This window comes from Solanum stenotomum, chromosome 12, assembly GCF_019186545.1.
Source record: "Solanum stenotomum isolate F172 chromosome 12, ASM1918654v1, whole genome shotgun sequence".
NCBI classification, from domain to species: Eukaryota; Viridiplantae; Streptophyta; class Magnoliopsida; order Solanales; family Solanaceae; genus Solanum; species Solanum stenotomum.
The window spans coordinates 17,491,745-17,519,545 of record NC_064293.1 but is presented as its reverse complement, the minus strand read 5'-3'; the positions used below and the strand labels follow the sequence as shown (position 1 = coordinate 17,519,545).

The 27,801-nt window shown below is 30.7% G+C and overlaps 1 protein-coding gene across 3 annotated transcripts in view; it reads left to right on the top strand.

The window, feature by feature from the left end:
- The first annotated feature begins 5,162 nt into the window (after positions 1-5,162).
- Positions 5,163-27,801, top strand: part of LOC125847534 (probable polyol transporter 6) — a 73,933-nt gene continuing 51,294 nt past the window's right edge. Inside the window, exons 1-2 of one of the 3 annotated variants that reach the window (XM_049527143.1) lie at positions 5,163-5,374; positions 5,614-6,846. In XM_049527143.1, the coding sequence (XP_049383100.1) occupies positions 5,275-5,374; positions 5,614-6,846 (1,333 nt within the window). In that variant the 5' untranslated portion in view covers positions 5,163-5,274. Of the gene's footprint in view, positions 5,375-5,613; positions 7,108-27,801 lie in introns of those variants that run through there. The other 2 variants (XM_049527145.1, XM_049527142.1) reach the window with 2 other exon arrangements.

Genomic DNA, 27,801 nt, shown 5'->3' with positions numbered 1-27,801 from the left:
CTCTGTAGTTCAAGGTCTGGCTCCCTGCGCCACTCAGTATGCCAGGGTCGCCATGTCCTCTACCTTTTCCCACTTCTTTCCGTTTGAGTTCCCTCGAATCGTACCTATGTTTTCTAGTTGATTTCTACACTCTCAGGTACTTCTAAACATCTAGAAATCATCCATGAACATGAATCATAACCTTGAATCCATAAATTCAAATTCAAGGAGAGTTAAGTCCCAAGTCTAGAGAGTTCTTAGAGTTTTTTTCAAAAGTCTTTTACAAATGCTTTAAACTTGAGCATTGAGTTGAGTAAGAGTAAAAGTGAACTTCATTTTCTTCAAAAGATTATATGGGAACTAAGTATCCCCAAAGAGTCAATGTTTTCACATTTAAACAAGAAAGGAAATACCGATTTCCAAGAAAGCTTTTGAGCTAATTTTTGAGTAATTATCTCAAATCACAGAAAGAGTTATGTTTTTAAACATATGAGCTAAGTATATTTTTGGGAGTAGTATTGAGCACCGATATGGGGACGAGTTCAGATAACTCAAAGTCTCCATAAACCATGTAGCCAACGAGGGTAGATAGAGTCATACTTTTTAGATGATTCTTTAATGCTTTTTAGCATAGACTAGTGGATCCACATAGTTGAGTAGTTCTACACCCCGACAAAGTATATGATAGTTCTGGCAGCATGAGTGAGAGGTCGTATCATCACATAGCTCATAGTGATGGTTGTCAGTTAGAAAATCTCCCACAGAGTTATTTTGTATCTTTATGTAAATACAAACAGACGTTATATTGTATTTTCTAATACATAGTGTTATTGTTTATTGTTCAAAGTCTTTTCTTTATACTGCATCTTATTTACTGCTTTATATTGAAATGATTTGAGTGGAGTTGAGATGAGGTAATTGTTTCTTTAAGTTCCAGTTTAAGCTTATGTCTTGTTTTAGATTTTTCCTCGCATGCTCGTACATTCCATGTACTGACGTCATTTGTCGTGCATCTTTTATGATGCAAATACAGGTAATCAGGATCAACATCCAACTCTTCGTTGATCCAGTTGAGCATTTCAGAGTCATTTGGTGAGCCTCCCTGCTATCTGGAGGATCCTTTTTATATTGCTTTGTCATTTCAGTTGTTAGGATGATCGGGGGTCTTGTCCCGACATCCCTCATAGTATTAGAGGCTTCATAGACAGATAGTTATAGTTCAGTAGTCTTATTCATTTAAGTTGTTTGGATTATAAGACTTGAGTTGCCTTATTGGCTAGTTGAATGTTTTTTTTTACAACATTTTAGTTTATTTCATGAATCTATATCTTTGTTGAGTAAAGTCTTTCGCTGAGTAGTAAGTCAGGCCACGGGTTCGCTTGGGACCAACAATGGTTCTCGAGTGTCAGTCCCGCCCAGGGTGTAGGCTCGGGGAGTGACAATTATCTTACAATTTTATTATTTTTGTAGGCTTTAATTTGCACTAGTTTACTTGTTAGTTGTTATATTTCCTACATTGTTTTCTTTATCTTTTTTTTTTTGTACTTGGATTTGCTGCACTTGAGTCAGGGATCTTTCGAAAATAACATTTCTACCTCCACGAGGATCGAGGTAGTAATAAAGTCTACGTACACTCTACCTTTTCAAACATCACTTGTTGAATTGCAAAGAATATCTTGTTATTGTTATTGGATATTTTGTAATATATAGAGATTTTAAATTGAACTGACACATTTGTTAATGAAAGAACATGACTATTATGAAAAATTATTTGTTTATGAAAGAACATGACTATTATGAAAAGTCACTTATTCATGAAAGAATACGACTGTTATAAAAAGTCATCTCTTAAGTTCTATAAATATAAAGACTCTAGAAGTAGCCTAAGAAAAATCTGCAAATATATACAAGAGCTTTGTTATATCCTGAAAGAAAATATTTGCATTTTCCTCAAAATACACACATATATATATAGACATTATCTCTTTAAAAAAAGTAATTCTTCACGCCTCAAAGCTGCCTTCTTCTTCAATTTATACTCCATATTATTTTTCTTTCAATTTATACTCCATATTATTTTTCTAACAATTGTAGTACTAAATTCAACCTTTACTTAATTACAAGTAAGAAGTCTTGCACTTCTCTCTTAAACTACTAAAAAGTAATTAGCTAATGCTCCCTCAATACTCATATCCTATATTTCTTGATATCACCAAATTCCACAAAGACATTAACATTATTATATTTACAAGTAGAGCTTCTCATAGGTAACCAGTAATTTCCTCGAAATTTTTGCTGGTTCCCAACTTGGGGATATTAAATAATTACATTAATTAGTGGAGAACACATGAATGGATAAATATTTATAAGCATTAGATGTTTACATCAGATTAATCAATTTAATTTTCAAGCAACAATTTCAAAGTATCTTGTTCTAATTGCTAAAGATTATCGGTTATCTAAATGTAAAAAAATACATACATGACAATTTACATGAAATATAAAAATAAATGAATTAATTATATTAACAAAATCGTAGCATTGACTTCTTGGATATATTGTGAGCATGTCAATTTTTCTGGCTTGTCTTGTGGAAATATGTACACACATAGTATTTGGAAAAAAAAAAAACTTTGATGACTTTTGATTTTCCACGAAAATAGTAATTGTGCATAATATCTCCAACAAAATCCTATATTTTGGTTGGTCAAAGGTCGAAATATCTATGCAACTTGGCCAATATGTTTATAATATGATTGCCCTACCATTTAGTTCGTATAGTAACAAAATGTGACAAATAAAAACCCTACAAGTATAATTTTTCTGCTAATTTCAACCTAAATTAATAAACAAAGTCCATATCAATGCTCAGCCTATCAACTTTGACTATTGAAGTGCATAATTATGACAATATAATATATAATTACTCATATATAAGAGTGTGGTGTCGGGTGGGTTGAGTATTGATTGATTCAGTTCAATTATGAAGTTTATCCGATCTATTGATTATGGGTTTATAGACATGTTAAACTGTTATATATAGAACCATTAAGATATTGGATTATCAGTTATTAATCATTATTGATTTGGCTATCAATTTTAATGGTTAAGATTTGACACACGTACAAAAAAATCATTGATAATCACTAAGAAACAAAGTGACAAACCAAATGTATCATGCACATAACTGCATAAGTTGATAGATTGTGTTTTGCTCAAAAGCAAATATGAAATAACTAGGAGTTTGAGACAACCCGCAAAAAAGTATTAAACTTAACCCTAAGTCAAACACTTTATATACCAATAAATATTATAAATATATTTTTCATTAATCTACTATCGGGCCATCAGTTAAAAAAAAACTTCAAATCGTTAAGAACCGATAACCCAAAAATAAAAGCATTTAAAGTCATAACTGAAACCACTAAACCAATACCCATTATTGATAGACCAATAATTTTTATTCAGTTCAGATTATTAGTTTGGGTTCAATTTTAAACCACCTTAATGTAACCTAACAATTAATGAAGTTATCAAAGTAAAAATATCAAACACAAACATAAAATATTAAATGATTTCATTTATTTGATTATTTCCTATCACTCTATCAAGTACCTATTCATAGTCATATATAGTTGACTTAACCTTTAATTTTTTTTAAAGGATTAGCTTCTCATAATGCTGAAAAGGATGTCCCTAACTTATTCTAAATTTCAATGCCATTACCAATACGTCATGAGTTATTATCCTATTACACTACTATAGAGTGAGGACATATATATAGTGTAGGTCGTTGCAAGTTGTATACATATATCGTATCTTTTTCTTGTTAAAAAATGCATAAGAGACAAACTAACGTTAACTATTGCATTTATGACTAATTCAAAGTTGACATCTCAAAATAAGGTTGGCAAAACAATGCCTTTTTTTCCCTTCCTAATTATGGCAGAAAAAGAGGTAGGTTGTTTACTTTGTTTAGATAGAGTTGAGTGATGATCCTTATTTATAGGTAAGATTAACAATTTAGGATAATTTATGATTAAAGTTTGAACACTCCATATCTATATATTCAAAGGGTAATACAGTAATATTAACAAGTCAATAATCAATAATCAATAGTAGATAACTATTGTTGGATAAATGAAGTATTTTCTAAAAGGGTGTGCATTGTCTATTTGGCCAAGTTTTTAAAAAGTAATTTTTTTTTCTTTTAAAAGGTGATTATTTTTAAAATTTGAGTTGTTTGGTCCAAAAATACTTTTGGAACTTTGACAAAGCAAAAACTATTGTCCTAACATAGGACAAAAATTATTTTCAAATTGATTAGTCAAATACAAACGGCTATTCTCGGAAATAATTTTTCATGAAAACTCTTTTGATAAAAAATATTTTTCAATGTATATTTTAAAGATTTGATCAAATAGACTAGCAAACATGACAAGTAAAAAATAGACTGAAAGAGATATTAGGCTCATTTTAATTAAAAACTACTTCAGAGACGTTTAATTAGATTTAGAAATACAATTTGGTTTTTATAATCAAACCAATTTTTTTTTTTAAAATTTAGAAAAGGTAAAACCATTCATAAACATAAAGACAAATGTTTCCTTATAAAATTCTTTTGCAAGGTGTGAAGACACAACGTTTACTAATTTTCCTAATAAATACAAAATCAAAACCAAACCAAATCCAAATTTTAACTCTTTTTAGGAATAACCCAAGTTTAATTCACCCAATGTGAATTGTGTATGAAAAAGGTGAGGTCGGCAGAATCAAGACCATAATTAGGCCCATAATTATTAGCATTCATACCAAAAACAATTTATCTTTAAGAATTATAAATACAATTGATTTTAATTTTTTTTTTTTATGTTTAAGCTCCAATTTGTTTTGACTAAACGCCTACTAAATAAACATCGAGTGCGAACAAATTTAATTCCTGTGCAAATGACGATCTAATTAAAGTCAAATTTGACCTCTAAAAAATGACGTAAAGTCTATGCTTGTATCCGCAACCGGAATTGGATGGGAGTTTAGTGGTCAGTCCCATGAGGACTCGTAAAAGACTTGTAATTCTTATCCACAAATATTTCAACTAATCAATTAAGGAAATATAATTTATATAGGATTTAGGATTATGTTTTCTATTTCCCCTATATATAGACCCAAAAATAAGTAAAGTTCATCAGTTCTGCAGAGATCTAAATTAGAAGTTACCACAAATTGTGAGTGTTACAGGATTTTAGTTTACTACTCTATAAATATACATACCTACATTGTTCATACAATTGAATTATGGAGAAGGGTACTGCTGGAGAAAATCCAACAAGGATTAACAAATATGCTTGTGCTTGTGCTATTGTTGCTTCCATGATATCTATCATCTTTGGTTATGGTTAGTTTTCTACTTCTAAAATTCTTCTTTTTTTCCTTTTCCATCATGTATGTATATCTGGATTTGAAACTCATTAGCCCGACTAATCAATCTATAATCACATTTGATCAGATAGAGTCATGATTTTCATTAGGGGATTCAACTTCTATTACAATCAGCATCCTTAATTATTAAGTTACTATAACAAGAAATTTGATTTTCTTAAATAGACTAACGAGAATTTTATGTTTTGAATTCAGATACCGGTGTGATGAGTGGAGCAATGATTTTCGTGAAAAAAGAATTCAAAATCAGTGATGCAAAAACAGAGGTTCTAGCAGGGATACTTAATTTATGTGCTTTAGTTGGATCACTCAGCGCTGGAAGAACCTCTGATTATATTGGCCGACGTTACACTATAGTTATAGCTTCTGTAATTTTCTTAGGTGGATCCGTTGTAATGGGATACGGTCCAAGTTACGCGGTTTTATTAGTAGGTCGATGTGTTGCTGGAGTTGGTGTTGGTTTTGCACTTATGATTGCACCAGTTTATTCAGCAGAAATTTCATCTCCATCGACGCGTGGATTTCTAACATCTCTTCCAGAAGTTGGAATCAGCATTGGGATCTTACTTGGTTATTTGTCTAATTATATTTTCTCCGGATTGCCTCTGAGACTTGGTTGGAGAATTATGTTAGGAATTGCAGCAATTCCTTCACTTTTCTTGGCGATTGGCATTCTCAAAATGCCAGAGTCTCCTAGATGGCTGATCATGAAAGGCCGTCTAGGAGAAGCCAAGGAGATAATGTATAAAGTTTCAAACGACCCTGAAGAAGCTGAATTTCGATTGAGGGAGATTAAAAAAGCCATGGGCATCAACGAAAATTGTGATGATGACATAGTCAAAATTCCTGATTCAGTGAAGTCACAAGGAGAGGGTGTTTGGAAAGAATTGTTGCTAAAACCAACAAAATCACTTAGATGGATTTTAATTGCTGGTATAGGAATTCATTTCTTTGAACATGCAACTGGAATAGAAGCAGTGATATTATATAGTCACAAAATATTTGACAAAGCAGGAGTACATGACCATAAGCACCAAATTCTTGCCACAGTTGGTGTTGGATTAACTAAGCTCACATTCATACTGTTATCCACTTTATTGATTGACAGAGTTGGTAGGAGAAAGCTTTTGTTGACGAGTTTAAGTGGTATGGTTGTGACATTAACAGGACTTGGGATTTTCTTGACATTGGCAGAGCACTCTGGTGGGAAACTCATATGGGCTTTGGTCCTTAGCATAATTACAACTTATGCCGTTGTGATGTTTTTCAACATTGGGCTTGGTCCTGTTACTTGGGTATATACTGCTGAGATTTTCCCACTTAAGTTTAGGGGTTTAGGAGTCGGAATTGGTGTTGCAGTTAATAGGTTGATGAATGCAACAGTTTCTATGAGTTTTTTGTCAATTTCTGCAGCAATTACGACTGGTGGTGCTTTCTTCATGTTTGCTGGGATATCAGTGATCGCTTTGATCTTTTTCTACTTTTTCTTGCCTGAGACTAAAGGAAAGTCTTTGGAAGAAATGGAAGCCGTTTTCACTAGAGGCACATGTTCTAAGGATGTTAGCAAAGAGGTAGAAATTGGAAAATATTGAATTCCTTATTATCAACTTTTGTGTAGCTATCCTTGAAATACTCTGTCTAATACATCTTCATAGAAAAATAGGCTGTTTTTACTCTTCAGATAAATTTTTGTAGTCAAGAATCCAGTTATGTATTAGCTATAAACATTTACCTGCATTTCAATGTAAAGATGGTTTCTTTCCTAGTTTATCTAATTATAGAAGCGACTCTATAGGCTTTCACTTTCTCATCTCTCTCTCTCTAAAAATTGCTTTCATGTTAAAATCTTGGTTTATTTAACTATCACCGATTTCCAAACACACGAGTTTAAAATAAAAGGTTTGTTATTCAACAATATAACATGACTGACACTAAAATGTATGTGGATATATTCCAATTTTTGAATGAAGTTAATTGAAATTAGAATTTGATAGTGATCCTGATCCAAATAATTAATTGTATACTTGATTACAATTTTTTCGTTTAAATATTATTAATAATTTTAACAATATTGTCACTATTTTGTACCGTTTCTAATTAAAGAACTGATCGATGTGCAAGTGTCAATCTTAAATATAATAAAAGCTACATGTTCTGATTATTATACTTGGGATGCTATCATTCTTTATTGATAGAGAGTAATAATTTATGATATTTCTTAAAGATTCATATCACTGCAAAACAAATGTTTAATTTAAACCAAAATTGAATTGCATATACTTTCTGTTATAAAAATGGCTTCATTTTCTTTTATCGAAGTGATAAAAATTGATCTTTATTTTTTTTAAAAATAATTGTAGGGGCATATATGATGCTTCTAATAAAGTTTATGAATAAATTTAATTTTTTCCACACATAAATTATTTTTTGACTTATTTGATTATCATTACTTGAGTTTTTTGTTCTTATTTTTTTCTTTCATTCTTTAGTGTAAAATTAAGAAAAATAAAAGAAATAAGTGTGGATGAAAACAAGAACATAATTGAAAAATTTTATGTGGTTGTATTATAATTAAAACTGTTTTTTTGGTTATATTGTAATTTAGTGTTTATATCTGTAAATTTTTTTTGATAAATCTATAATAAATTTTACAAGAAAATTAGTGGAAAGAAAGAATTGACCTTCAAACTAGTAAAGAGAAAATAGTCAAATGTCCTCTAATCTATAATCAGATTCTCAATTACACACTTATATTTTACGGGGTCTTATTACCTTCTTAGACTATTTTAAAGCGTAATATATACCACCCTAAAATTAGAAAATCACCTTCTTCACATGTAGTGATATACACTCGCTGCTTCTCTCTTTATCCTATTTTTCATTAATTACAAAAAACTCTTCATTGTATTTTTATTTTCTTCTTTTTTTCCTTTGATTTTCATTCCCAACTTTTTAAACTTAGGGTGTGTTTGTATGAAGAAATGTTTTCCAATTTTTCAAAATATGGTTGACTTAAATGTTTTTCAAATCAACACATTTTTCTCAAATTAAAGGAAAATGACGTCCGTTCAAAAACTAAGGAAAACATTTTTCAAAACTCTACTTCATACTTCAATATTTTTTCTTACCTTACCCCGCACCACGAACCCATCCTCTCCATCCAATTTTTTTTTTAAAAAATTTCTTATTTTTTAAATTTCAAATATATTTTTATCCCTACCCCCAAATCAGCCTTCCTCCCCCAAACAAAAAAATAAAAAATTATTTTTAAAAAATATTTCAAATTTAAATTTTTTTACCTCACCCAACCCCTACCACCCCTATCCCCCCTCCACAAAAAATAAGTTATTTTGGAAAAATATTCCAATCTCTTAAAATTTTATTTTTTTACTCCACCCCATATCCTGACCCTCTCCCCCACTCCCCGGTCAATTTTTTTTTTTTAAAATTATTTTTGAAAAATATATATATAATTTTTTAAAAATAAATTATTTTTAGAATTATTTTACTTAAAAGGTCTTGGGTCGAAAGTCTGGATCAAGTCATGGGTCGGATTTTGGAACAGTCATCAAGGTCTTGTCCTAGTTCGGGTGTGATTGTTGGGTCCTAGATCAATTATCGAAATTAATTTTTGGATCAAAAATTGTATTTCTTAAAGAGTATTTTCTAGTCTCAAGCAAAAAATAAAAGATATTTTCTAGAAAATATTTTTCATTCACCAACCAAACATCAAAAAATATTTTCCAGAAAATATTTTATACTCACCAACAAAATATGAGAAAACAAGTTAGAAATCCACTTGTTTTCCATTAAAAACATTTTTCATGAAAAATATTTTTCTTCGTACCAAACACACCCTTAGTCACCAACAAAGAAAATCAGAGCCATCAACATTGAAGATTTCTAAGATGAATTGTAACTAGAGAGTATTTTCTGATGAAGAGAATTATTTCACTAAGATGAATCTTCAAGCTTACATTACAATGTCTATAGGTAGTCTGTTTATACTATCTTCTATACACCTTGATGCCTTCTTTGAATGTAACAAACATTCTGTTTCTATAACTAACTTTGTGTAGCAAAGATTTCCGGAAGTAGTTATGCCAGTGGCGGACCCAGGATTTTCGTTCAGGGGGTTCGAAAAATAAAAGTATAAACGTGTAAATAAGTCTTTAGAAATGGAAACCTTGAATTCTTGTGGGTTTAAAACCAAACTTTTAGCACATTTTTTAAAGTTAAAAAAATTTGAAAAATAGAACTGAAAATTTTTTAAAAATACTAAAAAAAACTGAAACTAAAAAAGAAAAAAAGAAAATGCTTTCACTGGGATTCGATCCGGTGACATACAGTTTAGTTGCAAGGATACTTGCCACTATGCCATCAATTTCTCTTTGTTATTGAGGGGGTTCAAAATATATATATCTATAGAAATGCAGAAAATTTACCTTATATATACCGTGTAATTTTTTGCCGAGGGGGTTCGGGTGAACCCCCTCGATACAACGTGGGTCCGCCTGCAACTCTTCTTTATTTGAATTCTGTCAACACTCCCCCTCAAGCTGGGAATGGCAAAGATGTCTAATATTCCCAGCTTGGACAGTAGAAACTCATGCTGAGATCTATTCAAGCCTTTGGTCAATATATCAACAGGTTGTTTTTGAGTGGATATATAGCTGCCTTTAATTAACCCTTGATGAAGCTTTTCTCTGATGAAGTGACGATCTATTTCAATATGTTTAGTGATAGACATGATTAGCAGCTAGTTGTATGGCTGACTTACTATCACTATACACATGTACTGGAAGTTGTATCTCTGCATCTAAATCCTTCAACATTCCTATTAACCACACTAATTCAGCAACAGTAGATGCTAAACTTCTATACTCAGCTTCAGCTGAGCTCTTTGAGATTGTAGTTTGTTTCTTAGCTTTCCATGAAACCATAGATTCACCTAGCTTGATCACATAACCTGTAACAGACTTTCTCGTAAGAGGACATGCTGCCTAATCTGCATCACAAAATACATTCACTTCCTTGTTTGCACTGCTAGACAATATAATCCCTTGACCTGGATGTTTCTTGATGTATCTAACAACCCTGAGTACATCATCTATGTGAGATTTTTTTGGTTGTTGTAAGAATTTACTTAAGGTTTGTACACCGAAAGAAATGTCAGGCCTTGTCATGTTTAAATACAACAGTTTTCCAATCAACTTTTGATAAGAACCTTGATCTACTAGTGAATCTTCTTGGTTCTCTCCTGTCTGATCATCATACTGCTTAGAGGTTAGTTTGATGTTCACATCAATAGGAGTTCCAAAAGGCTTTGCACCTGATAGTCCAACTTCAGAAATAAGTTGAAGTGCATATTTTCTTTGATGCATTACCACTCCAGTTTCAGCCCTTGCAAACTCTATTTCCAGAAAATACTCTAGTTCTTCTAAATCTTTCATTTTGAATTTCTGTTGCAGAGCTTCTTTTGCATCTTCTACCAGTCTTAAACTACTACCTGTAATCAATATGTCATCAACATATACAAGTATTATTGTGGTACCTTCAGATATCTTCTTAGTGAACAAGGAGTGATCATACTGACTTTGCCTGAATTCCAGATTTTGAAGAGCTTCTGTGAACTTATGATTCCACCGTCTTGGTGCTTGTTTAAGCCCATATAGTGACTTTACCAGTCTACACACCTTCTTCTCCCCCATGACTGGTAAAACCCTGTGGTAAGCACATGTAAATATCATCTTGTAGATCACCATTTAAGAAGGCATTATACACATCCATTTGATTTATATGCCACCTTCTTGACACAACCAAAGCCAAGATAGTTCTCACAGTAACCATCTTCACCACATGAGAAAATGTTTCCTTATAATCTATTCCCTTTTTTTGACTATATTCTTTAGCTACTAACCTTTCCTTGTACCTTTCTATTTCACCCGTGAATCTATACTTTATTTTGTGGATCCACCTGCAACCAATTGCAGTTTTTCCTTTAGGCAAATCAACTAGTTCCTAAGTATTGTTGTTTTGTAATGCCTGTATCTCAGCCTGCATTGCTTCTATCCACTTTGGATCTTTACTTGCTTCTGCATATGTATTTGGTTTAGTGACTGCAGATGTTGAGGCAATAAAAGCTTTATAGGACTTAGACAAATGCTCATAATTCACAGACTTAGATATAAGAAACTTAATGTCCTTATTAATATTCAGTGACACAGTTTTTCATCCACACATGTGGATGTGTACCTCTTGTAGACCTTCTATTCACTATTATTTCCAGATTTGTATTTGACTCGCTTGACACACTTCCTTGATCTTGTATCATGTCTTCATTAGTCACTTCCTGTACACCATTTTCAACTTCCAGTTCATAGCATGCATGTTCACTTTCATGATCCCTAGTTTCTAGGCTTATCAACCATGCTTGAACTCTAATCCAAACACATTGTCTCAGTATACTTATTATCTGTAAATGGACCAACATTGTCTGTCTTGACCTTAGCCTCAAATGGAAAAATTGACTTTTTGAAAACTACATCTCTACTTATAAAGAACCTGTTTGATGTCAGATCAAGCAGTATGTACCCTATTTGAGTTTCAGAATACCTTATATGAACTGAAGCCTTTGACCTTGGTGCTAACTTATCATATTCTGTCAACACTTTGGCATAACATAGACATCCTAATACTCTTGGGTGTGTCAATAATGGTTTAGTTCCATGTAACTTCTCATAGGGTGATTTTCCTCCTAATACTCTACTAGGCATTTTATTTATTAGATATGTAGCTGCAACTACACACTGTCCCCTGTAGAAGGAATCTTCCCCTGAAACCTTAAGGCCCTAGTTACTTCCAAAACATGCCTATGTTTCCTTTCTGCTACTCCATTCTGTTGTGGAGTATAAGGGCATGACTTCTGATGCACTATACCTTTTACTTTCAACATATTTTCACATATAGAGTTCACAAACTCTGTACCATTATCAGACCTTAACTTCTTAATAATTTTCCCAAACTGAGTACTAACAAACTGGATAAAATCAGCTAACACCACACTTACATCAGACTTGTTTTTCAACAAAAACACCCATGTCATTCTACTGAAGTCATCAACTACTGTAAGAAAGAATCTATTGCCATCAAAAGTAGATTTTCTGTAAGGTCCCATATATCCAAGTGTATCAAATCAAAACATTCAGTGAATACAACTAGTTGGAAACATATTTCTTGTTTGTTTTGCATAAGGACACACACTACAATTCTGTAGAACTTTGTTAACAGAATCTGAACTAACAGAAAATAGCTTTGTTAGCACGTGAGATGACATGTGACCCAACCTCCTGTGCCATATGTAGATCTCTTCATTTGTGAGTTGTTTTTCCTCCTTATTCTTTCTTTTACCCCATATGCATGATGATGCAATTGAGTAGATGTAATGTGGTCGAGCAACAAGTATAACCTATCATCCTCCTTACCAATCTCCCTCACCTTGCCAGTGTAGAGATCCTGAAATACACAAAAATGTGGGAAAAGAGTTATCGAGCACCCTAACTCTCGAGTCACTTTACTTACTGACAACAGATTATACTTGAATTCTGGAATGTGAAACACATTGGTTATTATACTTCTTAGAGAAATGTGGCAAGACCTTGTATATGTCACATGCTCTACTTCACCATTAGGTAAGTACACATGCTTTGGAAACTCAGCCTTTCTTATAGACTCATTAGTTAGCATTCCAACCTTTGAGACCATATGGTTTATAGCTCCTGTATCTATAATCCACATTTTATTATTTTCAGAAACTAATAAGGCTTTACCTGATGCATTAGCTTGAATTACACCTTCATATATGTTTCCAGAGCTTTGTGTTTGCTTTAGCATCTTTAAAATTTGACTGTACTGACTCTTGGTGAAAGTGCACCCCTGCAAATTATTAGCACACTCATCCATTTCAGAATTCTGTCCTGCTTGACTAGATACATGCTTGCCTTTGTATGCTCCATTAGTATTGAACCCATAGTTGAGTGTAGAGCCACTAGACATTCCTCTATACCCATCCTTCTTTTCACTGTTTTCATCATTCATCATCATATAGGCAGCATTATCAGGGCCATTAATCACCTTCCTTTTTGACTTAAAATCAGGTGGATACCCAATCAATTTATAGCACTGATCTTTAGTATGCCACTCCAAAGTTCTTCTTGTACTTGTTAGTCCCTTGTGCATTAGAAGATTCACCAGTTCTTGAGTACATCACTAATGAATCAATTCCAGTTGCACTTATAGTACTCATTCCCATACTAGCATTACTGGAAACATATCTTTGACACTCATCACTCACAACCATATCATAAGCCTGATTTACCCCTGGAATAGGACACATTAACAAAATTTGACTTCTAGCTTGTCCATATGAGTCATTCAACCCATAAGAAACTGATAGAGTTTTTGCCTATTTAAATGATCAATAAACCGTCTTGAATTTACACAATTACATCCAGGATTTGGGACTAGAGCCTTAAACTCATCCCACATATTCTTTAGTTTGGTGAAATACACAGAAACTGAATATGTACCTTGTTGGAGAGTTGTAATTTCTTTGTGCAAGCTGAAAGTTCTTGATCCATCTAATAGATCAAATCTTTCCTTTAAGTCATTCCATACATGTTGAATTGTTGAAGCAAATGCTACTCCTCCCAACAGATTTTTAGAAACAGAGTTGGGAAGCCAAGAGAGAACCACAACATTTACCCTTTCCCATTGACCCCTCAATTCAGGAGAAACTCCTTCTTTCGTACATGAACCATCCACTAAGCTGATCTTGTTTCTTCCAAGCAGAGCCAATCTAATTGATCGACTCCATACAACATAGTTCTCAATTCCAAGGAGTTGAAATGAGATCAAATTAACCCCACTGATATCAGCTGGGCTCAAGAACAAGGGATGATTGTAATCTAACCATTGGCTTAGCGGTAAAACTGATGTAGAACACCAAATCCATGCCAGTATTCCACCACTACTCTCACCAGTAGTCTGATCACCATTGCTACTTCTGAGATCCACACCTGTCATCTTCACTTTGATTGAAATTGCGGAAGCTTTGACGACTATTAGATTTTGATTTCATAAATTTAAGATTTGCTTTGATGACTATCAGATTCTGATTTCATAAATCTGGGATTTGTAACTCACGCCTTTGATCCACTCAGACTTCGATCGTGGCTCTGATACCATGAATATTTCTAAGATAAACAGTAACTAGAGAGTATATTCTGATGAAGAGAATTTTTTACTAAGATGAATTTTCATGCTTACATTACAATGTCTATAGGTAGTGTATTTATACTATTCTATACACCTTGATGCCTTCTTTGAATATAACAAACATTCTGTTTCTATAACTAACTTGTTCATAACTGATTTGCGAAAGTAGTTATGCAGCTCTTCTTTATTTGAATTCTGTCAACAAACATCATCATCTTTTCATCACTTTATACCATCTCTTAGATATCTTGACGATCTTACTCACCCGTCTCTTCTTCTCTTTGAAAATTTCTTATTTGGTTCCTTCTTTGTCTCCATTGCATCACTTTTGCAATACTTCATCGATGGATTATCCATTATTTATTTTACGAAAAAAAAGTAAAGAAAATAAAAGAAAAAACAGAAGTAATATAAATTATATTTAACAAAATATCAAAATATTATAAAATGTCTTTTTATCCGTTCTTTTGACTCACACGTGCTTTCAAGAGAGTGAATACATTCTCTTTGTTATGTCAACACTTAAAATATAGTTGTTCCGCTTTAAAATAGTTCAAGGGGATAATAAAACCCTGTAAAATATGTGTATAGTTAAGAATTCGATTATAGATTAAGAGCGTATTTGACTATTTTCTCAACTAATAAATTCATATTAGACATTGAACCAATAAAGTTTTAAAAAAAGGTGTGAGAATGATCAAATATACCCTACATAGGTTTTTCTTTTAATAATTTTAAAAATAAAATAATTTCAATTAATTTTTTCACTTCTGTTAGAAGAAAATAGTATATGTATCATTTGTGTAACAATAGAGGTATATATGAGTCATTTTAATAACAAGGGGTATATCATCTCTAAATAGCAAAGTTAAGGGATATATCAACCATTTTCCCATTAATAACTAATAAACTATCCCAAAGAGACATAGTTTTAAGTAGGGGTGTGCACTATTCAGATTAAACCGAATAACCAAACCAAATCAAACCGAATTTTTATTTGAATTGGTTTTTCGGATTGGTTTTGGATTATAAATTACTTTGTTTGGTTTTGGATTTTAAAAAATAAAAATAAAAAAACCGAATTATATATATATATATATATATTTTCTGAATGTTTCTCCATCAAAGGTAGCTTTTAAAGCATATCCTCGATGATCTTCTTCTATTTCTAGGATTTGAACAGAATCATCCTTTTCTTGTATTTCTCTATTCATATTTAGTCAGATTCTTTTGAACTACTTGAATATTCTTCATAGATTTCATCAAAGAAATCATTACTTTCTATAGATTTTATTGATTCTAGATCTGATTATAAATTACTTTGTTTGGTCAACTTTGTATGTCTCATAACATCCAAAGAAAAGCTAAAAGAATAAATACACAAATTTATTGTAAAGATACAAAGACATCTACCCAATGGGGATGTGATGATAGACCATATAAGAAAAGAAAACAACTCAAAAAAAGGTTAATAAAAAGAAAAAAATTTTCTAAACAAAAATACATACCAAGAAAAAGGTATTATAAAAAGGGAAAAGAATTTTCAAAAACCAAACCAACAGATAAATGCAAATGTTATAACTGTGGTGAAGAAGGTCATAAAAGTTACGAATGTAACAAAAAGAGAGTGAAAATCTCAAAAATAGATAGAATAGAAATTGATTCAGGTCTAGAATCAATAAAATCTATAGAAAGTAATGATTTCTTTGATGAAATCTATGAAGAATATTCAAGTAGTTCAGAAGAATCTGACTAAATATGAATAGAGAAATACAAGAAAAGAATGATTCTGTTCAAATCCTAGAAACAGAAAAAGATCATCGAGGATATGCTTTAAAAGCTACCTTTGATGGAGAAACATTCAGAAAAATCCAAGGATTAAAACTTAATCTTAAAGTAGAAGATAATCTACTAAGCAGAATGCAAAGAATGTTTGCAAGAGATAAAATTTCTTATCATGAATATCAAGAAATTGAAAAGGTAATAGAAATTACCCAAACAACAGGAAAACATAAACTAAACCTGTTAACAAAACCTATGATAGATCATATACTAATAGGTCTTTGGCTACTTCTTACTGTTCCTCCCTTAGGCTGAAGATCACAACCTTCACTTAAGACTACTAATGGATTTTTGAGAAAGAGGGTATAAAAACCAACTTTTATTTCATAATATGATTTTACATACACACATATATCATCACATCCCCATTGGGTAGATGCCTTTGTATCTTTACAATAAATTTGTGTATTTATTCTTTTAGCTTTTCTTTGGATGTTATGAGACATACAAAGTTGACCAAGTCTATTTTTTAGGAAATTTATCCTCTGACCTAGAGTATCTCCTTTTTTATTTTCTTTTTCGTATTCTTCTCTGAAGTATTTTGCCCAGAAGCCTGGTAATTTTTGATAGTATTTTTCTAGATAAGGCATCATTTCCTTACCACTATCAAATACCTTGTAGTAATATTCTTCGAATTCACAAGTGTTTTCTTGAATATAACTCATTTTACAAATTTGTAATTTTTCCAATTGCTCTTTAGCAATAGTTCTAATAACTTCTTTATTTTCTTTTATATTTCCTTGTCCACCAAAGAATTCATTTGCAATATATTGCTTTAAATTTGTTATACCTTCTTGTACAGAATTTTTCATTCCTTCTAAGGTATCATTTTTGATTATTTTTTCTGCATCTTCTGTTAATCCAGAAAACCAGTCATTTACTTTTTCTATGAAAGTATTTATCATGATAATGTATTTTTCTTCATCTGTATAATTTCCTTTTCCTAATAGGAAGTATAGGAGCATATTTTGAGACCATAGGTCTAAGCTATCTTCCGGATCTCTTTTACATTCGAGATCTAAGAATTGAGCTCCGATATCTCCTGTTGGAAGCCTATTTGGCATGAATCTTGATTTATCACTATTGTGAAAATGTTTTGAAAAATCATTGTTCTTTTTTGCTTTATTTGCAAAATTTTTATCATCTATTTCTGGCTCTTGCCATTCTTGTTTCATTGAAGTAGATGCTTCAAATTTTCCTTGGGGTCCTCCTGTTTCCCCTTTATTCATGAATACTTTTAATTCTTCTGAAAGACTTAGATCTTTCATAGAATAAACTAATTCATCTAGTTCATTCATTATCTGCTTCTTTCTCTTTTGACTCAGAATTAATTTCTTCAGAATCACATTCTAGATTTTTCTCTAGATTATATAAATCTTTTTCTTTCATTTTCTGTTTTTCAAGAAATTTTTGGATTAATATTTCATCCATGCTTCCTTTTTGATAAGTGCTTCCACTTGCTTGCTTTTTTGATAATAATTCTTTAATATATTTTTGACTAACTGATTTGTCAAAATTTTCTGTTTTTTCTATAATTTTAGTAATTCTTCCTGGAAGATTTTCTTTAATATAGGTGATTTCTATTTCTATCATTTTTAACCCTAGGGTTAATTGTTTTTGACTTTCCATTAAGTCTTTTAAAAGTTCAGTAATTTCTTTTAAACTCATTTTTATTCTGAAAAGTAATAATCAGAAGTATCAAAGAAATTATAATTTACGATATTATATCTTTCTTCGTCTTTTTTAACTTTTAAAGTAATTATTTTTACTATTTTTCTTTTTAGATTCTCATCTAAGCTTTTTATTACTTGTAATATTGTAACAAGTGTATTTGTTTCTATATACCATATAGGTTTTATAGATGTAAAATCTGTGTCCATATTTTAGTAACTAGGCTCTGATACCATTTGGTTCTTGCTGTTTAATTTAAACAGGGTTGCGGAATAAAAGTAAATACATAAGTAAATACTGTTTTTAAGCAGTGAATATTCTGTAATTTTTTAAGATAGATAGAGCATTTTGGTATTCAAAATACTCTTGTGCTCTATAAGCTTTCATTTCATTTATAGAAAATATTAGAGTTTCATATGGATGACTAGCATTTTCATATACTAATTCCATTTCTCTAATTGCTTTATTCATATGGAATAAAGTTCTTTTATGCTTCCAAGCTCTTTTTCTTATGCTATGCAAAGATCTTTGTAAAAATTTCATTTTTATGATGATATGAGCATTAAAATATGCAACATGATAATATGCAAATAGCATTTGTTTTTATATGCAAATAGCATGATATGCAAATAGCATTGGCTTTTATCATAATTTTAATTCCCTGTAGGTACTAAGTATATTTTTTTATGTTGATTTAGCATAATATTATATGTGTATTTTGTAAAAATATACTATGTAAATAACAGTTTGCGTGTATACCTTCCTTCTCTTTAGTCGATGAATAGTCCTATCACCGCCGCAACAACTCTCCTTTCAGGCCATGAACAGTTTTCACCCTAACGACCTCAGTCTTTGGCTACTTCTTACTGTTCTTCCCTTAGGCTGAAGATCGCAACCTTCACTTAAGACTACTAATGGATTTTAGAGAAAGAGGGTATAAAAACCAACTTTTATTTCATAATACGATTTTACATACACACATATATTATATACTAAAACAAAACACTAAATATACTTTTCCCTAGCGGGAGAAGCTACTACTCACACAAACTCATACTTTCAAAGGTACCTAACATTTTTCTAAGATGGATTTCTCTCAGAAAATATAGTCTGCCTTCTCTGTATGAAGTTCCTCTCCTTTTATAGATGTAAAGAGAGACTTATTACAAAAGAAAATTATTTTAGGGACTTCCCTAAAATATTACATAATTATCTTCTAGTCCTTGGCTTTTCTTGATTGCTGGGGCCGAAGATTCTTTTATGATAAGATAATGGACGCTCCATTGTCTTCTTTTGAATAATTGGCCGACATGATGTGACCCTTCATTTGTCTTTTGAGAAAAAGAAAAGATTCCTTTTCTTTTATTGCTTCATGACGTAAGTGCTTACGTCATTTTCTTTGTCTTCATCTTTATGCTACATCAAGCATGATCATGATCTAGCATTTTGCATGCTAATTTCCATGTCTCTTCTGTTGCTCCTAATCTGTGGAGCTCTATGTCGAGTATCCTCTCTTTTAGTTCTTTGGACTTAGTTTTTCCTTTGGTAATCAAAACCCAATTATGGTCTTGATCGATGACTCTACAATCTTCTTTGTAAAATCTTGTTAGAATGGCATATAAGACTTTTATTCCTAATGCTCTTCTTGTTTGGATCCATTTTTTATTAAGGTGAGGAAGTTTTTTATCAACTCTTGTGGCCTTAACATTAAAGTCTTTGATTTTCTCAACTGAAATATAATTGAGAGTAGGGTAATATGCTTGCAAATCCCGACATTCCATTGATATGCTGAAGAATCTGCAGTAAACTCCATTGCCTTGAGCAAAGTTTTTAATTGCTTCAAACAATTTTGATGGTAGTTGGGACAGTTCTTTTAGATCTAGTTTTGTATACACGCGATCTAAATAACCAAATTCGAATAATTGAGCGGTAAAGCCCGGTATTCCATTAGGAAAAATTGATATCCTAGGAAACAAACTTGTTGTTCCTAAAACGCCGTATGTTTCTCCGCTTTCTTCCGGAAGATTATAGATATATCTTGTAAAGGCAAGATATTCTTCTTCTTTTGGATGTTGTTTTCCAACCTGAAACGAAGAAAAAACTTTTGTTCCTGATGGAACTTGGTTAGTTTTACTCTCTGGTTTTCCAGATATAGTTTTTTCAGCTTTTGCTGATGATGAGCTTGTAGCATCATTTGCTAGGCTTTTTTCCTTATTCGATTCGGATATTGGCATATCGTTGCTTACCATTGAGATGTTTTTGGCACTAGGTGTTAGTGGGACATCTCCTGCCACTTTGTTGGGATTAATATTCCCTTTCAGATTTGAATTCTGTTTTGGACGTGTGTCCAGATGCTCACACAAGAGTAGAAATTCTCTCATGCTTTCATCTTGATTTGTACTGAGCTAATTTAATTCGGATTGTAATATCCGAGATTGTTCAGATAGCCTTGATAGCTCATCTCTTATTTTGAAAAGCTTTTGACTTTTTTCATCAATGGATTCATCCACTTTCTTCATTCCTTCATATATCCTGTTCACCAGGATTTTTGTCTGATTGTCCATATTGGACGTTTCTAGAAATGAAGTCTGCAAGAAAATTGTCATTTCCTTTAATGTATTCTATTGAAAATGAATAGAAAGATAATAACACTTGCCATCTGTGCAATCTTCTGTATTGCGGTTCAGAGGGTAGCTTATTAAATATTAGCCCTGAAACTTGCGTATTATCAGTTCTAATGACAAATTGTTTTGGTAAAAGAAATGCAGAAAATTTTCTGATTCCTCTAACAATTGCTAATAATTCCTTTTCATTAGTGGAATATCTTGTTTCTGCATCACTAAAAGTACCACTGGTGTACCTGCAAATTTCATTTAAATCGGTTTGCAATAATGCTCCCCAATGATAATCAGATGCATCAGTTTGTAAAACTAGATTATCGTTGTCTTCTGGTAATCTTAGTTTTGGCAATTTTGTACATTCTTCTTTTAGACTTTTAATACACTGTCTGTGTTCTTCTGTCCATCCAAGTCTATTGGATTTTCTAATTAATTTTTGTAGAATATTCCATTTCTTTGCTAAGTCCGGAATAAATTCTCCTGCATAATTTAGACAACCTAGAAATCTTTGGATTTCTTGTTTTGTTGTTAATTTGTCAGAAAATTCTATAATTTTCCTTGAAATGTGTGATTGGAGTTCTATTCCATTTTTTGAAATAATCATTCCTAAGAATTCTATTTCATTTTTATTGATGTCAGCCTTTTTCTGGCTTAACACAATTCCATTTTTTAAACAAATTTCTGAAAATTCTTTTAGATGTTTTAAATGTTCTTCATATGTTTTGGAACTTATTAAAATGTCATCTATATAGACAATTAAAAATTCCTTTTCAGAAAATATTTTATCCATTTTCCTTTGGAATATTTGTGGTGCATTTTTTAGCCCAAAAGGCATGACTAACCACTCATAATGTCCATTAGGAGTACTGAAAGCAGTCAACTGAATTGAGTTTTCTGCTAATTTTATCTGTCAAAATCCACTTTTACAGTCGAATTTTGAAAAATATGTTTTTCCTTTTGCAAGGTTTATCAGATTATTTTTATTTGGGATAAAATATCCATCAAAAAAACAATTTTTATTAAGCTCTTTATAATTTATTACCATCCGAGCTTTTCCTCTTTTTATTTCAGCATGGTTTCTTACCATAAATGCTGGGCTACTATGAGGACTTTTACTCATTCTTATTAATTTTAAGTTGAGTAATTCTCTAATTTGAATTTTAAATTCAATTTTATCCTCTTCATTATAGAGCATGGATTTAACCCTGATGATTATACTGGGATCTTTTAGAGTTAAAATTGCTCTTTCATGATTTTGTTCCCATTTTTCTAATGGATTTTCTCCATAAGATTTTTGTAAGTTTTCTTTAATTTTTTCTAAATTAAGACACTTACAAGTTATCTTTCTTAGATTTTCTAAGTACTTTCTTTTAAAATTTTCATTATCTTTTTCAAGATTATATGGATTTTGTTTTCTTGGGACTTTGATGAAATGTCCACAAGGAATTTTTAGGCTTATCATATATAAAGTTTGATGATAATCCTGAAACTGTTGTATAAAATCATTTCCTAATAATAAATCTGTTTCCAGTTTTTCATAAACAAATAATTTATTTATAGACACAATCTTTGATCCTAAGATTATTTCTACTTTTTCTTTCGATCTTGAAAGTTTTTCTTTATCTCCTGTGATTCCAATCATAGAGATGTTATTTTTATTTATGTCCCAATCTTTTATTAAAAAAGATTTTGCTAGACTTGCCTCAGATCCATTGTCTATTTGACAACATGTTGTTAGTTTTGTATCATAGAATGTTATTTCTATGAAAACTGATACTTTGAAAATTGTTTCTTTTGGCATTTATATTTTTGGTATGAAACAAGTTTCACCTTTATATAGCATTTCTATGCCATTTTTCCCAATGCTATAATCTTCTAATTTATTTAGGAATAAATTTCCTAAGATTAATTCTTGATCACTTTCGTGATTAGTAATATAACAAGGAACTGTTATTCTTATGGTGTCTAGTTGTATTGGTAAATCTACCATGTTTTTACAACTAAAGTTATTACCTTCAAAGGTTTTATATGTATAATGCTCTCCTTCGTAAACATGTATTCCATCTATTAGGATTCCTTTTACATGGTTAGCAATTGCTCTTGTTTGTATCAAGATTTCTTGATATTTCCATTTTGTTCCGTTGAAGATTCTTCCTTTTATTTTTGTTATATTTGGAGTTTCAATTTTTAAAGAATATCTATTAGATATACTTTTTCTAATCGAATTCCTTCCGTATTCTATTGAAAGTCTAGGGTTACTAGTACTTCCTATTTCTTGTGTTTTTCCAAATCGAATTTCATATTCATCTGGAATTTGAGCTTGTTGAATTTCTGCTTCAACTATTCTTGCAATTCCTGCACATTCTTGATCTATTTCGATCATTCCTTTATTTTTATACACTTTACCATAGTTTGAATTTGTAACTGTGTATAATGCTTGGTAATATATGCTCGTTATATGATTACCTGGTTTGAATAAATCATTTCTTTTGATCTGGAAATGTAAACTCAATGCGTCATTAAAGTCAGCATCTTTGAGTGATATACAATATTTAGGATAATATGTAAATAGGAGTTTTGTATAGGCTAGGTTTCCCTCTACTATACCAAGATTTCATTCTCTTGCATTTATGAATCTTTCATCTGATAAATTTATCACTATTGGACAATTGATTCCTTCTTTAAAAGTCGATTTGACTAATATTTGGATTCCTACTAAATGAACATAATTCATTTTCTTTCTTTTCCTTTCTGGAATTTTCCTAAGAATTTGATTTATCATAGGTTTTGTTAACAAGTTTAGTTTATGTTTTCCTGTTATTTGGGTAATTTCTATTACCTTTTCAATCTCTTGATATTCATGATAAGAAATTTTATCTCTTGCAAACATTCTTTGCATTCTGCTTAGTAGATTATCTTCTACTTTAAGATTAAGTTTTAATCCTTGGATTTTTCTGAATGTTTCTCCATCAAAGGTAGCTTTTAAAGCATATCCTCGATGATCTTCTTCTGTTTCTAGGATTTGAACAGAATCATCCTTTTCTTGTATTTCTCTATTCATATTTAGTCAGATTCTTCTGAACTACTTGAATATTCTTCATAGATTTCATCAAAGAAATCATTACTTTCTATAGATTTTATTGATTCTAGATCTGAATCAATTTCTATTCTATCTATTTTTGAGATTTTCACTCTCTTTTTGTTACATTCGTAACTTTTATGACCTTCTTCACCACAATTATAACATTTGCATTTATCTGTTAGTTTGGTTTTTGAAAATTCTTTTCTCTTTTTATAATACCTTTTTCTTGGTATGTATTTTTGTTTAGAATTTTTTTTTCTTTTTATTAACCCTTTTTTGAGTTGTTTTCTTTTCTTATATGGTCTATCATCACATCCCCATTGGGTAGATGCCTTTGTATCTTTACAATAAATTTGTGTATTTATTCTTTTAGCTTTTCTTTGGATGTTATGAGACATACAAAGTTGACCAAGTCTATTTTTTAGGAAATTTATCCTCTGACCTAGAGTATCTCCTTTTTTATTTTCTTTTTCGTATTCTTCTCTGAAGTATTTTGCCCAGAAGCCTGGTAATTTTTGATAGTATTTTTCTAGATAAGGCATCATTTCCTTACCACTATCAAATACCTTGTAGTAATATTCTTCGAATTCACAAGTGTATTCTTGAATATAACTATATAAATGTTTGGGTTTGGAATTAAGTTAGAGTTAACCACTTTTGTCCCTTTTTGGTTATTGTCTTTCATCATGATTACGTTTATATTTTATATTTGAACATCTATAATAAGTATAATTATAAGTATTGTGTTTTAAGTTTTACTTATGATTTATATTATAAAGTATATTTAAGAGAATCAATATTATTTCTTTTGTTATGTTATTAATTATTGACATATCCGAATAACCAAACCGAAAAAAACCGAACCAAATAAAGGAAAACCAAACCAAACCAAATTTATTTTGGATCGGATTGGATTACACTTTTACAAACCAAAAACCGAAAAATCCAAACCGAATAGTGAAAAACCAAACCAAAAAACCGAATGCACACCCCTAGTTTTAAGTATAGTAGGTCTATAATTTAGAAAAGTAGAGACATCGACTTCATTTATTTTAGCCATTTTTTAAAAGTTTCCGATCTATGAAATTTGTATACATAATATGCTAATTGTAAAATATGGAGTCTTTTCAAGAAAAACTTCATTGTCAAATTTATGCAAATTCATTAAAAAAATTATTCATCTAAAAACACAAATTACAAAAAAAAAAAAAAACGTATTTAATAAAAATAAAACAGATTCAAATAAAAAATAAAAATTATATCAGTTTTCAAAGCACTAAATTTTTTCCTGTAAAATCATATCTACCACTATATTGAATTAACATTGAATAAATACTAATAATAAATGTTTTTTTTTAAAAAAAGAATTAGCAACTAGAAAAGAAGGATGAAAGAAGAACCAAAATAAAATATTAATACTTTTAATTATTAGATTGATAACAACTAAAGTAGTAATAACTATATTTGATAACAACTAAACTAGTAATAACTATATTTGTGGAAAGAACGTTTTTAATTAATTGATTAAGAATTATTTTAATTAATTTTTCATTTTTCGTATTAATTTTTCTCACCATATCTTTTTCTTGTTAAAAGAAATGCATAAGAGATAAACTAATCAAACGTTATAAAGCCAAACACTATGTCAAACAAAATAACTGTATTTATGACTAATTCAAAATTAAGATCTCAAAATAAGATGGATATATGTTGACAAAATCAATGTATTTTTCCTAATAAAATTATTCCTAATGAATATTCCATCCTATAAACTGATTGACTTATCTATAATACATTTTATCTCCTATTTTAAAAAATATGGAAAGAGATTAATATAATGAAAGAAAATAATAGTATTAAATTAAGATTAAGTAATAAATAAGGGGTAACCAATTTTTTAGGAAAATTAAAATATATTATTTTTTAATTCTTATTTTAGAAATTTGATTTGTTTGATCAACCTTTTTAGGAAAAAATAGATATTTTTGAGTAGTAGTAAAAACTATTTTTTAGAATCTAGAAAAAATATTTATTATCCAAAAACACTTTTGGAACCTTGCAACACCCATTGTTCTAAATTCTAATTTCCAAAGTTTCTGTTAGTTTTTATCAAGATAAAAATAAAAACCAATTATAATTAAATAGGAAATATTTTTTTTTAATTGAAGTAGGATAAATATTTGTAAATAAAAAATATTATTAAGAAAAGAATGTATTCAAACAGAAATAAATAATATATTTATTTGAGAAAATACATTTTTGACTCATTAAATAACAATAAGAATATCTTTGGACCAAAATATTGACCACAATGACATTTTTTGACCAAATTATAAACAAAATATAGTTTTATTCATTTCACATAGTTTAAAGACATTGTAAACTATTTTCCATATTATAAATAAAAACCTTTCTATTTATATCTACTGAACCCCAAAATATAGAATTCGAGGAAAGAATCTAATACACATTTTTTTTTTTTTGCAAAAGAACTCAACGTTCAATGAAGAAAAATACATAATTTTGGACATCTCAATAGGTTTCTTTGTATTGGATTAGCGAAAAAAAAGAAGAAGATGATTTACTACCAATCAAATATATATTATAAATTATTTTAGAGCAAAAAATTTAAATCATTTAATCAATATCACCTAAAATTTATCAATATTAATAATGTTAATCAAGTATTTATTTTATATTTTAAGATGATTTAATATTATTTAATTAACTCTATTTAAAAATAAATTTGTGAACAAATATTAGGTATGTGCATCCAATATTTCATAACTAGTATTATATAGTATAGTACTATAGGTGGTCGCAAATTGGGTATATATATATAGATATGGAAAAATTACCTAAACATACAACTTATTTTATCATATTTTCTAAAATTTCCTACCATTTGAAAAAATTACAAAAATCTCTACTCCTATTCTTGGGTAAATTACTTTATGCGATGTATCGAAACACATGCGATGTATCGGAACATCGAGAGATGTATTCGAAATTGTAATGACTTGAAAAGTTGACTTTGGTCAACCTTCTTGGAAGTCGTGCTCAGATGAAAATTCTGACAGCTAGGTTAGCTTCGAAAGATCGATTTTGGTCTAAAACGACCCTTTGTTCACTTCTCAAGACTTTAGTTAGCAGTTGTGGAATCTGGCTCAAAATGATACTGGGTGTGGGACCCACTTTTCGTCGAAGCGAGCTCCAAATGGAAATTCCGCCTTCACCGTTGAGTCCGAAATATCGTTTCCAATCAGATTCCATATAAGGTTTGTATTTTTCCGATTCCGAACGAGTCCGAAACATCGAAATTTAAGTTTGAAGGGTTGTAAAATTTTGACGCGGTGGTGACGTGGCAGAGCCACGTGACGACACGTGGCAGAGGAGTGATATCTGGAAATTTCCAGATTTTAAGAACGAAATTCGTCCATTTTTTTTGTTCAACTTCAACTTGAGATTAATCCTTCATTTTGAGTCCAAATTAAGTCATTCTTGGGGCTAACTTGTAGAGTTTTTCGCAAGGATCGTCGTGGTATAATCTGTTTGGGTTGAAAGGGTCTCGTTTTTCCGAAAATTGGTGAACAAGGGGCTGCCCTTTTTAATTATTGTGGCTGATTTGCGGTGTTGTAGGCATCTGTTTGTGCTAAAATTTTGGGATATTAGTTTAGTAAGGTAGTTGGGACGTTTCCACGGATTCAATTTTCAGATTCTAAGTGTGGGCCCCACAATCCCGTTTTATACCCGATTTTGGGTCTGTCTCCGAAAAATATAATTTTAGTGTCAATATATTCGTAATGACGAGGCGATTAACCTTTTGTTAGTGGGGAAGCATTTGGAGACCGTTCGGAGAGGAAAAGATCCGGTACCGTGAGTTGGAGCGTGATC